General features: G+C 36.2%; 1 protein-coding gene across 2 annotated transcripts; it reads left to right on the forward strand.

The window, feature by feature from the left end:
* Positions 1–232: 232 nt before the first annotated feature.
* On the forward strand, positions 233–17,490 carry LOC134753078 (putative histone-lysine N-methyltransferase 1). Of its 2 annotated transcripts, XM_063688840.1 has the most exons (5): positions 233–496; positions 1,661–1,861; positions 2,140–2,589; positions 14,202–14,396; positions 14,874–17,490. In XM_063688840.1, exons 3-5 carry the CDS (start codon positions 2,148–2,150, stop codon positions 16,580–16,582), a joined length of 2,346 nt encoding a protein of 781 aa, XP_063544910.1. In that variant the 5' UTR covers positions 233–496; positions 1,661–1,861; positions 2,140–2,147; the 3' UTR covers positions 16,583–17,490. The 2 variants fall into 2 exon arrangements, with proteins under 2 accessions (XP_063544910.1, XP_063544909.1); XM_063688839.1 differs by lacking the exon at positions 1,661–1,861.
* The last annotated feature ends 48 nt before the right edge of the window (positions 17,491–17,538 follow it).

A 17,538-nucleotide genomic window follows, 5' to 3' on the forward strand; every position in this document is an offset into this window, starting at 1 on the left:
GGTTCTCTAACAATTTCTCATTAAACAATTGATCATAACACATACTATCTACATTTCTTTCATATAAACATTTACAACAGGCTTTGAGGTAAGGTTCAGCGTGGGTGTGTGGTGATAGTAATTGCCACCTTATAGTGAGCCTATTTACCATGCTAGAAGCTACATTTTGGAATTTATCGATATCAGATTAGCTCCTGCTTGATATTTTTATTGATTACGGATGGTTACTTTTATTGTTATTGTAATATAGTACAAGGCCACTGCGTCCTGTAGGTTATTCTTTAAAACTTTAAAGTGACACGGTTCTAACTGAAACCAGCGTGACGTTCCGTGTACATTAACTTTACGATCTGATTTTGTTTTACGAGAGTGTCTTGAGACGAACTTTGGCTTCTTCCTTATTAATTTGTGTAATACTACCAAGTTGTCTCATGTTAATTTGTTATCTTAATGTATTAATTGGCCACGGAAGTGATTTCGCTGTTAAGAACTGCAGGTAAATATGTTTTCCAGATCTAGCATCACACTCGGTTTCTACCATACAATTTTATCGCACTAATTTGAGGATTAGTGACCTAAATTGCTACTTAAAATTAAATACATACGAATGCTTATATAAACCTGTGTTTTGTGCTGAGACAGCGTTTTCTGGAAAGGCGTATAAATTACATGACTGTACCTACTGCGTTTATACGTGCAATCAACCAATAATGCCTACCGCAGTTCTTGCATTGCGAGAATGTAATTTAAATACAATAATACTTCCTTCTTTTTCTCCCAATTTAAACAACTGTTTGTTTGTTGACTATTAAGGTGTGTATTAGATAACTAGCTTATCCTGAAATATCAATACAATGTTATAAACACAACAATGTTATTCTGAGACCTTATGCTGCAGGCATGCATGGCTCAAGCATGTGGTTTAATCTGTGAAAAGGCCCAAGATTGTTGAATACTTGAGAGAGATATATTAAATTGTTTTAATTCAAGTATTGACATAACTTACATAAGTAGCTTGTTTAGCAATTATAGGTAGGTAGATGACATCATCACAAGAATCATAGTTGATTAGTATTTCATTAAGCAATAGTTGCAAGTGTCCATGGGTCCTCTCATGGTTCCTTAATTGTGCTCTGTTGTAAGCTTTAATTATTAAATGGAATGTTTTGAATAGGTACTGAATTGTAATTTAATATAGTAGTAATTTTGTGATATATAGGCTCTATACAATAGTATAGATTATTGTGAACACTTGGGCATTACAATATATTGAAGTGAAAGAAATATTGATTTATTACATTGAGTTTACAATCTAAATAACAAATAAATAAATATCAAGGGCCATCTTACACAGATCAACCTAGCCCCAAACTAAACAAAGCTTGTACTATGGGTGCTACGCGACGATATACATACTTATATTAATAGAAAACACCCATAGGAACAAATATTTGTGTTCATCAAACATAAATGCATTATCATGTACTTTTATTATGTACCTATGTTACAACTTCTTGAATAAACGTCTTTTATTATTATTTATTATTAAATGCCCTTACCGGGATTCAAACTCAGGACCATCGTCTTCACAGGCAGGGTCACTACCCACTAGGCCAGACTCGTTGTCAAATATCTGCATAATTATACTTATATATTTCAGTATACAGAGTATAAATGATGAGAAGCATTTACAATACGATCAAACCCAAACTAACAACAAAAAAAAATTGCTGGAGTTGCAGGCGTACATAAGCTACGGAGACTGCTTAACATCAGGCGGGCCGTATGCTTGTTTGCCACCGACGTAATATTTAAAAAAAATTTTTTGCATATTCATGCATATTTCTCTCACAAAGTATAGGTAAGTAAATGTTAAAAAACCCCCAATTTTATCATGTTATCTGAAGGACAATGAACAGGGACACCTGCGGCCGTAGCACGGTCGCATTTTTATCATCTGTCACCATGCCTGTCACGTTCTAACAAGTATGTAAGTGCGAAAGTGACAGGCGATAAAAATGGAACCATGCTGCCACCGCTGGTAACGCACATGACTAATATTATCTCATGTCATTGTGTCAGGCTTTTCATAAATAATAAACATTATTTTTGGTAATAATGTATGACCTTCTGTTTTAGGAGTAAACATGTCTTCCAAAGGTCAAACAACAAGCAAAGACCCAAAACTACCCAATAAAGAGGTCATGGTGACACGCCGCAAGTCAGCTCAGATGAAGCGCCAACTACGAACCAAAGATCGGAGCATGAAACACATAACTGACCTTCTCAAAAGCCCAACGAAGGAAACCCCAACCAAAACTGTACCGGTAAAGAAGAAGCCGTCACCCAAAGCCAAACAATCATTGCTACAAAGCGTACAAAAGATACAGAATCTACCGCAGAAGACTTTTAAACTGTCAAAAGTTCTGCGTAAAGAGATTTTACTTGTTCAAGATGAGGAGTACCACCCGAATAAGAGGAAGCGGAAGCTGACGGTTAATAAAGTGGTTTTGAAGCCGAAGCCTAATATGACGGTAGTTGGGGAAATAGCTGGGTCTGCTAAGAGGAAATATGCAGTTCCACATAAGGGTAAGTTTGTTTATGATGCCTTATGCCCTATTTATGTTATAGTTAAAATGACACTGTTTCTTTGTTACCCATATTTTAAAGTTCCGTACCCAAAGGGTAAAAACAGGACCCTATTACTAAGACTCCACTGTCCGTCTGTCTGTCTGTCATGAACCCTGATAGCTAGACAGTTGAAAATTTCACAGATGATGTATTTCTGTTGCCGCTATAACAACAAATACTAAAAATTAAATTTGTACGGAACCCTCGTTGGGCGAGTTCGACTCGCACTTGTCCGGTTTTTTATGAAAGTCGTGTGCTCCAAAGCTCTGATATCATGTCCAGCTTTATATGATCACAATTTACAGTAAATCTTGATTTGCTTATTCCATGTTCTCATGGCATTTTGTGAATGGCAACTAGCATGATATCTTATGGAAATTAGTTTGATGTGATGTAGTATTTTTGTTAGCATTTGTCATATCTAACAATTTTACGCACACGCCAACATTTTTATGTTCCTGGCGTTATGGGCACAACATCCATAGGCTTTTTAACAGCTATATGGTTCATATTCTATTCTATTCTTTTATTCTGAGTTAGAGTATGTCTCGTAGCTCACTGTGCCGATTGGCAAAGGCCTCCTCTAGCTCTTTCCATTGAGGTCTGTCGTGGGCCACTCTTCTCCAGTTCGGGCCCGCTGTGAGTTTGAGCTCATCCTCCCATCTTGTTCGAGGTCTCCTCCATCTCCTCATTCTTCCCGCCTGTCTCTCAACATGTGGCCAGTCCATCTCCACTTCTGCTGATCTATTTTAGTGAGTATGTCGGTCACTTTTGTTTTTTGTCTCAGGTCTCCATTTCTCACTTTGTCTAGTCTGCGTGTTCCCGTCATACTTCGTTCCATAGACCTATATGGTTCATATACTATATGTATATGGTGGTGAATAGTATTATGTATAAGTATATTATTGAACCAGAAAGCTTTATCTTAAGTTCTGCCGTCACTTCTCACTATAGTTAGGGTCAATCGCTAAGCAGAGTGTAAAAAACACACACCGTCTATTCTAGGGGTCTCCAAACTTTTAGACCCTGGGCCACACCACGGCCAGTAGATCGGCATTCGCGCTACATCTTAGCGAGCCGAATTGTATAGCTGCAGCTTTCCCTCTTACTTTACTTGAGAATTAACTTTTAGAACACTGATGTTGTGTCCCTACGACGACTAAAAAAAACGATTTTTCAATAACCATGTTAATTTTTGTACCTTTTTTGTTACACGGGCATTATAAAATATAGACCTGTACCAATAACTTCTGAGGTTATAAGAATATTAATGTTGCTTATTTTTTATATATAGTTTCCAGACCATATACTAAACTTAAAAATAATATTTTGTGTCATCCTAGGTATTTGCTTAGGTAGAAATTTAGGTATTTCTTTTTTCAATCAGCATTCTGTAAAAAAAATATTCGAGACGAAATTCTTTGTTTCCCTGTAAAGGCAAAGTGGCTTCCGACGTACACACGCATTTTGTGTCATTTTCATCCACGGGTATAATGGCATTTAATAAATACCTAATATTGATCCTAAAACGCCTAAAAAAATATTAGAGTCGATAAGTGAAGTGTTGTACTTTACAGAACATTGTTATATGTTATTCAAACAAATCTGTGTCAAATTCATCCACCGCTTTTATTTAAAAAAAAATTTTTTCTAATTAACACCCTGTATCTGCCACAAAAAAAAATTCATGTTATTAAGTTTACGTCTACAATATTATAATACCACATTGAGACATCATTCATAATTTGGGTCATTTTGATCCACGGTTTTTTTACTATCTGGCAAAATAAAACTCAATTGAGCAAGAAGGGCGTGCGCGGGGAAGGGTACCTACGGGGGTGGGGTGCTTATTATACTTGCCGCAATATCAGCTGGCGACTGAGATCTTAATACTATCTCCTTTACCCTTGTTAAGACCAACCAAGAGATGGCATTATGAGCTGTCTCGCCACTTAGTTTTGCGATACAGTGTATTTATTTCATTCGTAGGCATAATTACATTGTCTTAATCTTACCGTAGTAGGTATATAAATATAATTAAAAATAAACTGTAGGCTGCACTCCTCATACTGACCAACATTTGTGACGTTCCTAATCAAAAGGTACCACTTTCTCTGACAGGTTATTTGTATAAAGATATAATCAAATTTCGTCTTTATGGTAAACGACAAAGTGGTACCTACCTTTTGATTGAGAATGTCACAACAGCGACTTAAAAATTACTTTTGTTTCGATTTTTAGTAGACTTTTTAAGTTTATTTTAAGACGCAATTTATTGTGATTTTTGTTATGTTTAACCGTGGCAAGCAACATTAATTACATTGATGATGATGTTCATTAAATACAATATTTTTTCATACTATACTGAACTGTCACCCTATACATGAGAATGAACAGCGCCCTCTTGACAATGATCATATATTACTGGTCAGGCTTTAATATGTGTCATAATTTAGTAAAGTCCCCTTTGTGGATTCTAAGTTTCCGAGTTACAGCAGTTTAGTGAAAGCGTTTTTTTTTAAATATAAATTAAGGGTTGAATAAAGAGGAAAGAAAATTTGATTATTTTTGCGCTACGACGCACGGTTTAGGAGATACAGCCCTATAAAGTTTTTTTTATTGTTTTTTTCTTTTTTACATTGTGTTTTTTGTATATTACTTTGAGGTTTCATAAAGGGGAACGAAAATTTAATTATTTTTGCGCTACGACGCATGGTTTAGGAGATCAAGCCCTATAAAAAAAACTATTTTTTTTTGCGTTTTTTTTTGTATAAATTAATGGTTACATAAAGGGGACCGAAAAGTTGATTATTTTTGCGCTACGACGCACGCTTTAGGAGATACAGCCCTATATAGATTTTTTCTTTTTCTTTTTTACGTTTCTAAATCTTAATTAAGGGCTTCTTAAGGGGAACGAAAATTTGATTATTTTTCGCTACCATGCACGGTTTAGGAGATACATCCCTAAAGTTTTTTTTGTTGTTTTTTTTTCTTTTTTTTGTCATTGCGTTTTTTGTTATTACTTTGGGGTTTCATAAAAGGGAACGAAAATTTTATTATTTTTGCGCTACGACGCACGGTTTAGGAGATACAGCCCTAAAATGATTTTTTTCTCTTTCTTTTTTGCGTTTTTAAATCTTAATTAGGGGCTTCTTAAAGGGGAACGGATATTGATTATTTTTGCGCTACGATGCACGGTTTAGGAGATACAGCCCTATAAAGTTTTTTTGTTATTATTTTTTTCTTTCTTTTTCTTGTGTTTTTGTATATTATTTAGGGGCTTCATAAAGGGGAACGAAAATTTTATTATTTTTGCGCTACAACGCATGGTTTAGGAGATACAGCCCTATAAAGATTTTTTTTTTAAATTTTGCGTTTTTTTTTAAATATAAATTATGGGTTGCATAAAGGGGAACGAAAATTTTATTGTTTTTGCGGTACCACGCACGGTTTAGGAGATACAGCTCTATAAAGTTTTTTTTCCTGGTTTTTTTTTTGTTTTTTTTTTAAAGTATTAATTACGGGTTTCTGAAAGGGGTTTTTTAAATTATTTTTGCGCTACGACGCATGGTTTAAGAGATACAGCCCTATAAATATTTTTTTATTGTTTTTTTTTCTTTTTTTCTTTTTTACATTGTGTTTTTTGTATATTACTTTGGGGTTTCATAAAGGGGAACGAAAATTTTATTATTTTTGCGGTACCACGCACGGTTTAGGAGATACAGCTCTATAAAGTTTTTTTTCCTGGTTTTTTTTTTGTTTTTTTTTTCAAAGTATTAATTACGGGTTTCTTAAAGAGGTTTTTTAAATTATTTTTGCGCTACGACGCATGGTTTAAGAGATACAGCCCTATAAAGATTTTTTTATTGTTTTTTTTTTTCTTTTTTTCTTTTTTACATTGTGTTTTTTGTATATTACTTTCGGGTTTCATAAAGGGGAACGAAAATTTTATTATTTTTGCGGTACCACGCACGGTTTAGGAGATACAGCTCTATAAAGTTTTTTTTCCTGGTTTTTTTTTTTTTTTTAAAGTATTAATTACGGGTTTCTTAAAGGGGTTTTTTAAATTATTTTTGCGCTACGACGCATGGTTTAAGAGATACAGCCCTATAATGTTTTTTTTTTTAATTTTGCGTTTTTTTTTAAATATAAATTATGGGTTGCATAAAGGGGAAAGAAAATTTTACTATTTTTGCGCTACGACGCATGGTTTAGGAGATACAGCCCTATAAAGATTTTTTTTTTAAATTTTGCGTTTTTTTAAATATAAATTATGGGTTGCATAAAGGGGAACGAAAATTTTATTGTTTTTGCGGTACCACACACGGTTTAGGAGATACAGCTCTATAAAGTTTTTTTTCCTGGTTTTTTTTGTTTTTTTTTTTAAGTATTAATTACGGGTTTCTTAAAGGGGTTTTTTTAAATTATTTTTGCGCTACGACGCATGGTTTAAGAGATACAGCCCTATAATGATTTTTTTTTTAAATTTTGCGTTTTTTTTTTAAATATAAATTATGGGTTGCATAAAGGGGAACGAAAATTTTATTATTTTTGCGCCACCACGTACGGTTTAGGAGATATTATATTCGTTCAAAATTTCGCGCCGACCTCGAAATTCGAATAAATATGATGAACAAACCGACCAAAACAAACAATGCGCTGTCGCCATTCCGTGCGCTAGCGACTGGTCGCTGCATGCATCACTCCCGCCCGCTCCACTGACCCCCATCCCCACCGCATCATCTATCCATCACGCCGCGTGAGTGAAGTGAAAGAACGAACGCTGGCTCACTCACTTCATTGCAGTGCTTGGCTTGACTAGTTTTTTTATGTGATAGTCAGCAAACGAGCAGACGAGCCGGCTGATGGGAAGCAGTCATCGTCGCCCATGGACATAAGCAACAACACAGGAGCCCTTAAGCATTGCCGACCCTTGAGAACCCTAAATACCCGCTTCTTGAAGAATCCCATGTCGAAGCGCAAAGGAAATACCTCAGGAGGCAACTCATTCCACATTTTGCACGTTCTGGGAAGAAACGAGCGAGATGCCCGCTTATTCTTGGTGTGCCATGTGTCTAAGAAGTGAGGATGAGTTTTGCTCCTTTGGCGGGAGGTGCGTGCGGTGATAGAAACGAGACGATGACACCAGATCAAAAAGTTCTTCGGAACATTCCCCATTGTACAGTAAGTTCGGGATCGCCGACAATACGAACTGCCCGCCGTTGGATGGAGTCAAGGGGAAGGAGCTGGTATTGTGGAGCGCCAGACCAGTGATGAGATGAGAACAGTACTCCATATGAGGTCGAACCTGCACTTTATATAACAAAAGTCGGTGACCCGGTGTGAAGTACTGTTTGGCTCTGTTTTTTGGAGGCCAGTTTGGCTTTTTGTTCCAGATGACTACGAAACTGGATTTCGTTCGTAATGTCGACACCAAGTATCGCGATACTTTTAGCCGTGGTAAGGGGAATGCCCTGAAACTTTGGCGCCGTGACAAATGGGGTTTTTTTTGGCGGAAAACGCGCAGACTTGTGTCTTACTAGGGTTGAACTGGACGAGGTTACGTCTACCTCATTTGGAGACCTATTCAAGGGACGTCTCGATCTCAGACACAAGTCGCATCCTGCACTCCGACACCTGCTCAGGGGGGGGCGTTTGCACGACCTGTATAACAGCTATCACCAGTGCTGTCATCCGCATAGCAATGAATATTGTTAGTAAATAACATATCATTGATATGCAGAACGAACAGGGTAGGCGATATTGTATTGGGAACAAAAAAAAATGTTTCCTTAGCTTGCAGGGTTGGCGCGGTCACTTTTAAGCATTCCAGCTACAAGTACACCCAGTGAAAGGGTGTTTTCTGTAGCTGGGATGGTTTTGACTGCTAAGCGATCGCGCTTAAATCCGGCAAAGGTGAACAAAATATTTTTTATTCACGATAATTACAACCACTGTAGCTGTACTGTAAACAATTTTTAGTCAGTGATTGATGGAGATAAGAAATAAATGTTTATTCCTAGCATAGTTATGTTTTTTTTTAATTATTCCTCCTAAAAAATGTCCTCACGCCGGCGACGCCGCGCCGCGCCGGGTTCAAAACCCAGCGCGCCGCCGCTGGGTTTTTTGGCTGCGGCGTGGATCTCTAATATATAGCTATAATAGCTCTATAAAGTTTTTTTTCCTGGTTTTTTTTAAAGTTTTAATTAAGGGTTTCTTAAAGGGGAACGAAAATTTGATTATTTTTGTGCTACGATGCACGGTTTAGGAGATGCAGCCCTATAAAGATTTTTTTTTTTGTTTTTTTTTTCATTGTGTTTTTTGTATATTATTTTGGGGTTCCGTAAAGGGGAACGAAAATTTTGTTCTTTTTGCGCTACCACGCACGGTTTAGGAGATATAGCTCTATAAAGATTTTTTCCTGTTTTTTTTTGTTTTTTTTTTAAGTATTAATTAAGGGATCCTTAAAGGGGAACGAAAAATTGATTATTTTTGCGCTACGATGCACGATTTAGGATATGCAGCCCTATAAAGTTTTTTTTTTGTTTTTTTTTTCATTGGGTTTTTTTGTATATTACTTTGGGGTTCCGTAAAGGGGAACGAAAATTTTATTATTTTTGCGCTACGACGCACGGTTTAGGAGATATTATATCTATATATATAGCTATAATAGCTCTATAAAGTTTTTTTCCTGGTTTTTTTAAAAGTTTTAATTAAGGATTTCTTAAGGGGAACGAAAATTTGATTATTTTTGTGCTACGATGCACGGTTTAGGAGATGCAGCCCTATAAAGATTTTTTCCTCTTTTTTTTTCTTTTTTGCGTTTTTAAATCTTAATTAGGGGCTTCTTAAAGGGGAGCGAAAATTTGATTATTTTTGCGCTACGATGCACGATATAGGAGATACAGCTAATACAGCCCTATAAAGATTTTGTTTCTTTTTTTTTTCATTATATTTTTCATGTATTACTTTTGGGTTACATAAAGGGGAACGAAAATTTTATTATTTTTGCGCTACGACGCATGGTTTAGGAGATACAGTCCTATATTTTTTTTTACAATGCATGTGCTCGAAAAGTGCGTTTCCTACGGAGCCATATCGTGCGGAAAGTACTGCTTTTCCGCACTAGTGCTTTTTGTTTTCAATTTTTTTTTACAGTACATATGGTGCTACTTTCTCGCACTAGTGCGGAAAAGAGCACTTACCGTGCATATGTCGAAAGTTTAAAGGGCCATATGTACTGTAAAACGTACGATACACGTGCGAATAGGTAATTCGCAACTCGTGTCGATTTAAAACACTCCTTTTAATAATTAAACTTATTTGCCATGACATGTTTTTTTATTTACTCGCACAATGCATAGTAAAACATTGTATGATACACGTGCGTAAAGATGATTTCCGCACTTGTTGCATAAATAGCAATTTTTTTTATCAAAGAATGAAAGAAAGTCACGGTATTAATAACCAAATTTTACTTTAGTGGTACCTTTTCCCTATCACTGTCACAAATGTATGTGGCGTTCACGTAAACGCGATATTTTTAAGATTTCCCTGCGCAATGTTGCCAGCTCGCTCGCAAATCAAACATGTACTTACAGTTCTTTTGCATAATGGTGACATTGTACAATATCTATGAGTTTTAAATAGGTAAAAGATAATTCGACGCATTCTTTGCTTGCTTGTTGCTTGTTGTTGTGTTGTTTGCGTAACTTCTTTGAATAAGTTGCGTTAATTTGGCGCACAGGCGAAGTAAACATGCGTTGCGTACGGCAAGGTCACGCCGCGGCCCCACCCTGCACGGCCTCCGTTGCCCATTCAGACCGCCCGCTAGCTTCGTTTGAACGCAAATAATATTTTTGTAATATTTGTTTATGCAGTGGATGAAAGTGACACAAATTCATACATCTTATTTATCCCGCATTTCAAATTAATAAGATGTAAACTCTAATATCTTTAATATTCTTTTGTAACGGTGACAGCCTGTTACAACAAAATCATCAAATATCTTATGAAGCTATGCCTTAATAAGACACAAAATCATTTAATGGACCTATTTAAACGATTAAATTCGACCTAAGTAAATTTTTTTAACTCTAATTTTTTTTTGTGTCTTTTAGAATATTATGACATAGTATCAGATTGCAGTGGACGTAATTGACACAAACTATGTTTTCACACTAAAAACACTATCCTAAATGCAACACAGTTACATGTTTTCTCTCGAATATTTTTTTCTCCAAGATAATTCAAAATAAAAAATAATTACCACAAAATAACAAATTACTAGAAAAGCAAATTATATATATGACACAAAACAAAATGTAAGATTTACATCTTAACAAAGTATTCATAAGCGAAAACAGAATTGACTTTAATATTTTTATAACCTAGGGGTCAAAATATAGCCAGCGGTACAGGTCTAATACATAAGTATTTAATCAACACATTAAAATAAACAACTTGATCAGATAAAAGTCACATTTTATACGGTAACGCAGCAGAAAAGTAACATAGTTTTTGAAAACCGGCCAAGTGCGAGTCGGACTCGCGCACGAAGGTTTCCGTACCATTACGCAAAAACACGGCAAAAAAATCACGTATGTTGTATCGCCCGTCGGGAGACCTACTTAAATATTTATTTTATTCTGTTTTTAGTATTTGTTGTTATAGCGGCAACAGAAATACATCATTTGTGAAAATTTCAACTGTCTAGCTATGACGGTTCATGAGATACAGCCTGGGGTCCCGTTTTTACCCTTTGGGTATGAAACCCTAAAAATCGATTTTTCATTGCTAGGGAGTCTAGGGACACGAATTTAAGTGTTATAAAAGTTAATGACTCAATTTTTTATTTTTAATCTTTAATTTTTAATTTTTGTTTTTAATTTTTTATTTAATATTGTCTTCGGTTACCGCGATAGATACTCATGAAATAAAACTATGAAAACGGATTATATCGCGTATATTGAATTTATAATACATCCCGACGTTTCGAACTCTTTACAGCGTTCGTGGTCAACGGGTGACTGAGGAAAAATTACAAAGTGCAAAAATACCCACATACTAAAATAATGAACAATCATAGACTACAAACTTTAAGGCTGGTTGTACATGCAAAATCGGTTCATAAGGCTAGTTATACACTATAATTATTTTTCAAGTAAAGATATATATATATATATATATATATACACGCGATCAAAACTATGCCGGCTCCAACCCTACACCACGGACCCGAGAAGATTTAATTCCCTCCTAAATTGTAGGAGGGTATCCCAATATTCCTTACTGATTCTAGCCTGAGACTAGCCTTACTGATTCTTCCACTCTTCTTGAAAAAATTGTCTTTAAATTGCCTCGTATTCCCACGCGCCACCCCCAAACATTCCATATCGATTTTTGTAGATCTAATTTCGCCAAAAATACTTTTTTTAGACGAGCCTGTCATGATTACAATGTTAATTTCATAAATCTAGATATCTTCTCATTGTCTTTCGGTAAATATAGTAGTGGTCTGCGGAGCTTACTTTTTCCATAGCAGTCTTTGCTTTAAAAAAAAAAAAAAAATTGTAATTGTTCTATAGTCTTATGTAACGTATGTATGTTTGTAAGCATGTTTGATACTTAGGTACTTTATTAGTTGTGTATCCAATTGTTACTTCTGTGTATCTTCCTATTTATAGGCAGTGCCGAACAAGCCCTGTTTCTACTTGTTATCAATATCAGTATGTTATAATTAATGGAACTATAGGTCTTATTGTATATCTGCAAGTTTAAACTTATCTGTATGTGACTGTTTGTTTCCTAAATAAATAAATAAAAAAAAAAAAAAAAAAATATGGGACCGGCAACAAACTCGGCGGGACACATCTTTTTAAAACATTAGAATGTCCAGCATCATCCAACACTAAGGTCTCACAGTCTATGTCTCGCTTGCTCCTTTATCAGATGGACTACAGGATCCCAAGCTGGTGGTAGAGAAAAGCCATCTTCCCTATTAAAGTTTGGATATTTCTTAATCTCAATGGCCTCGCGCAGCATTCTGGGTATGTAACGCTTCTCCTTGGCAAGAACCAGAGGCTTATCAAACTTGATTGAGTGATTGGCTTTATCCATGACATGCTCACAGACAGCAGACCTAGGTCGACGGTGCCTGACATCAGCTATGTGTTCCTTCACCCGAGTGGAAATGCTCCGTTTCGTCTGCCCGACATATGATAGGCCACACTCACAGTGCAGCCTGTACACTCCTGCAGTCTGTAGAGGGGTATTGCATTTTACAGGCCTCAGGAATTGTGACATCTTCTTCATTGGCTTGAAATATGTTTTTATAGAAGCACGCTTCAAGATGTGGCTGATCCTGTCCGTGACCCCCCTGACAAAAGGCAGAATGGCAGGCCTGCGCTCGACTGTGGGGATCTTAATGTGGGACCTCTGGTTGACCCGCGGTATCCTGAGCTCGTTTGCCTGGAGCGCGCGCCTGGCATGCTGGAGCTCCGCGGCCAGATGCTGGTCATCACATATCCTCTGGGCTCTCTGAAACAAAGATTTGCCTACTGTAACAAGTTGACTGGGATGGTGATGCGATTTGCCATTTAAGTACCTATCAGTATGAGTAGGTTTCCTATACACAGTGCGACCTAGGGTGTTATCAGGATTTCTTTTTACCAATACATCTAAGAAGGGGAGAGAACAGTCAGATTTTTGCACTTTGTAATTTTTCCTCAGTCACCCGTTGACCACGAACGCTGTAAAGAGTTCGAAACGTCGGGATGTATTATAAATTCAATATACGCGATATAATCCGTTTTCATAGTTTTATTTCATGAATTTTTTATTTGTTATATTAACATAATTTATTGATATTTGACATAAACTGTAATAATTTTTTAAGCATGAATATTTAATTTTAATTAATTAAGATATTAATTAATCATTGTACATACATACAATCTCTAGATTTAAGTATACGCCGTGCCCTACCAGGGCCCATGTGAGACCAACTATTATGTAACAATTGTGTACCTACCATGGATGTAATGAATATATGAGTATGAGTATTCACCCTTGAACCAGAAATAAGCCTTTATTTACTGCTAGACGTTTAGGCACTACATCTCCATAAAAGGTACAAAATTCCTTATCTATGAAACTCTGTTGGCCAAACAACTAAGTAGTGCCACAGAATAAATAATAGTACTACCGTACAGAAAGGAAACTTCCTACAAAACCGAAGTTTGACAGCGGTTCAGGGTCGAATCATACTATCCCTTTCTAATATATGGTACTATCCCTTTCGGCTATTTAGAATTGTCAAAATTCAAGTCGTTAAGAATAAAAGATAAGAATCTGTGGTTGTGCACGCAAAGGGACGTCAAGTTGTGCCAACCCTAATAATTGCTTGGAGCAATGCTGAGCCGAACGGAGCCGAGTTTGCCCGAAGCGAGGAGATACGCACCCCTGGTAGTGCCAAGGTTTTGTTTATTTACATTCTTTAAGGTCCTAATTGAACACTGTCTAATCTATGGTATATTTCTGTCTTTTAAATATAAAATATCATATTTCAGCCTCTGACAAAACTCTTCAACCACAGCCTGCCCACACAGACTCCGCTAAGCTGTCAGCAGACTGTGTAAAGCTGAGCATGGCAGAAGCCATCCAGATAATGGACGAGCAGCTGACAGACGAGGACCTGATGGAGATCCTGACCTGCCCCAGCCCGGTGTGGTGGGAGGATCCACCCAATGAAGACTACATTGAAGGTAGGTTCAACTCTGTGTTTCTGCAGGACCTGCCTTGTACAGCTAAACTGTTGAACAGTCGGTATTTCTGGACCGATACACCTTTAAGAAAAGCGTACTCTCGTCTTAAAGGCCGGCAACGCACTTGCAACTCCTCTGGTGTTGCAGGTGTTCATGGACAATAGTAATTGCCTACCGTCAGGCGATTGGACTCGCCCATCACTCGCGCGTCAGAAATACATCATCTGTGAAAATTTCAACTGTCTAGCTATCACGGTTCATGACTTTCATGAGATACAATGCCTGGTGACAGCAAACGGACAGACAGACAGACGGACAGCGAAGTCTTAGTAATAGGGTCCCATTTTTACCCTTTGCGTACGGAACCCTAAAAACGTTTAATTTTTCGTTATAGGTGACACACCGTCTCACTCGCATAATGCCTTGAATATAATAAACAAAACATAGTATTTAATATTCTGTATTGCTCTATTTCAGATGCACTCTTCACAAGGTCTCCACCTGCCACTGAAACGAAAGAAGATCTTCCAGAAATACCAGCACCAATGGATGTTGACACAGAGGAAGCTGAAACTGAAACAGGCAAAACTATCCCAATACCAAATCTGGGTGCTAAAAGCGACAAGTTTCTGAAGAAAAGATCCAAACTTGAAGATTTACTTGGCAATATTAAAGATAAAAACAATAAGCAAAAGGCAAAAGCAAGCAATGATGACGATTTGGTTATCTGCTCAAATTATCGTGCTAATAATGAAGCTAAAAAAGACGTGGATAGTAATGAAATTAAAGATGTGGCTAATAATGAAATTGAAGATGTGGCTAATAATGAAATTAAAGATGTGGCTAATAATGACATTGAAAATGTGGATAATAATGTAATTGAAGATGTGGCTAGTAATGAAATTGAAGATGTGGCTAATAATGAAATTGAAGATGTGGCTCATAATGAAATTGAAGAAGATGTGGCTAATAATGAAATTGAAGATGTGGCTAATAATGACATTGAAGAAGATGGGGCTAATAATGAAATTGAAGAAGATGTGGCTAATAATGAAATTGAAGATGTGGCTAATAATGAAACTGACGATGTGGCTAATAATGAAATTAAAAAAGACGTGGCTAAAAACAGAGAAAAAACAGAAACGAAATTGTCTGAATCTGATGATGATATCATATTGCATAATAGCAGTATGAATGAAGATGAATTGCTAAAGGATCTGGAAAATATGGATATTCCTATAGCTGATGATGTGATCGTTATAGATGATGATGATGATGATTTTTTAGAGAAGCCAAGTACAACAGTACAGGAAAGTAAAAAGGAAGATAATGAAATAACAATTAATAGTGTTACTAATAAAGAATCAAGTAAAGATACAGAAGAAGTGCCAAAAAACTTACCAGCGCTACAAAAGTGTAGCTTAAGTGAAGACATGGCGTCGCCAAAGTCTTTAGATAGCTTAAGTTCAAGAACAAGTGGTGTTTCATCTAGTAAAGACATTGATAGTATATCCGATACTAACGTAAGATTTCTTATAGAAGATGAAGAAGATAGAAATAAAATGGTTACCCAAGACAATGAGTCAAATAAATACAATAACAATGAATCAACTGCATCAGATAAAGAAGCGACGCATGATAGTGTGACGGTTTATAAAATAATTGAAGAAGTTAGTGATACAACTTATAACACTAATAACGGTAATGAAATAGCCATCCCAAATGAAAATATACTCAACATAGTTGACGCAAAACTTAATGATTATTTTAAGAAGTGCAAAAAAGTTAATCAAAAAAAGATAAAAAAGGAAACGGATATAAATAAAAACGAAATGGCACAGAATGGAGATACTGATTATTCGACAGTTTCTTGTGATAAATGCAAACCTACATTTAAAAAGGTATCTGAGAACGAAAATGTCAAGTATTGCTTGAAATGTTCATCGATTTTTGACTCAAAAGACTGCACGTATTGTATAAAAAAATTAAATGGAACATGTGAACCTTGTAAAATTAAGTTTTGTTGTGCAAGTTATTATAAAAGTCATACAGAAAGTTGCTCTAAACTAAGGAGTATTTGTAAAGATGATCGTCTTGACGAGGGCACTACCGTGCCCCCAGATGTGTCTGATGTTTGTGAAAATCTAGATAATGTAGGTATGTACATTACACATTATTTAACATAACATTTCTAATTGTTTATCGTCACCACAGGATACGCCACTATGAAGGTTCATCATAGTAAAAATGTGAGTCAAACCAAGCTAGCTTTGCACAGAATTCGCAGTGGCAGAGTGTGTAAGTGCTGCCATAAACGTGTAACTATGAAAATAAGCCGTTTGTAGTATTTTCACACTTTGTCACTGTCGGTGAAGAGCATAGAGAAATAAGTAAGGGATTGCTAACTCCATACATCTGTTTTCTTACAAAAACTCGGGTTATTTCGTAGTCGACATCTACTATCAAGTATTGGATTTATCAATACCACAACTTGACACCAGATATCACGTGTCGCGACTGATGAAAAATGTATTGCTAAAACAATACATCGGTCTACGCATGCTTTCTTAATCTTAGCCGTGCTTTTGACCTCGTGAATTATGAAATTCTGTGGGGTAAAATGCGCGGCTCGGGAGTACCTGAGGACTTGGTACGCGTTTTCGAGTACTGGTACGGAAACCAATCCAACTGTGTAAAATGGGGCGACACGACATCTAATAGCTATAGATTAGAATGCGGGGTACGCCAGGGTAGACTTACTTCTCCGGACCTCTTTAATCTTTACTTTACTTATGTTTACTGCCCTTATTTATTATATAATGCACTCAAAACTCTCTGCAATAAGCTTGTGGCGTTTACCTTAGAGAATTTTCATTATTATTATTAAATAAAGCGCCTATAAGTTCGCCAGTTCATTCGTGTAATGTAATCAAATCAATACCTCTTCTCTTGCTCAATATACCTATAATGTAATTTATTTATTTTTAGTTTACTTTATGGCGGTTTTTTTTTCAAGCCATATTTTAATTGATGATTTTGTTTTTTTAAATGAAATGTTCTAGACTAGTATAATAGACTAGAGGGATTCTTTTTTTTTTAAATAAATGTGCAGAAATTGTTAAGTAAATCAAGTCAAAATTGC

Source organism: Cydia strobilella, chromosome 26 (assembly GCF_947568885.1).
Source record: "Cydia strobilella chromosome 26, ilCydStro3.1, whole genome shotgun sequence".
Classification (NCBI taxonomy): domain Eukaryota; kingdom Metazoa; phylum Arthropoda; class Insecta; order Lepidoptera; family Tortricidae; genus Cydia; species Cydia strobilella.

Coding starts and splice junctions, on each gene's coding strand:
- LOC134753078 (XM_063688840.1), top strand. CDS start 2,148: ATGTCTTCCAAAGGTCAAACAACAAGCAAAGACCCAAAACTACCCAAT. Junction 2,590..14,201: donor ATATGCAGTTCCACATAAGG/GTAAGTTTGTTT, acceptor ATCATATTTCAG/CCTCTGACAAAACTCTTCAA. Junction 14,397..14,873: donor CAATGAAGACTACATTGAAG/GTAGGTTCAACT, acceptor GCTCTATTTCAG/ATGCACTCTTCACAAGGTCT.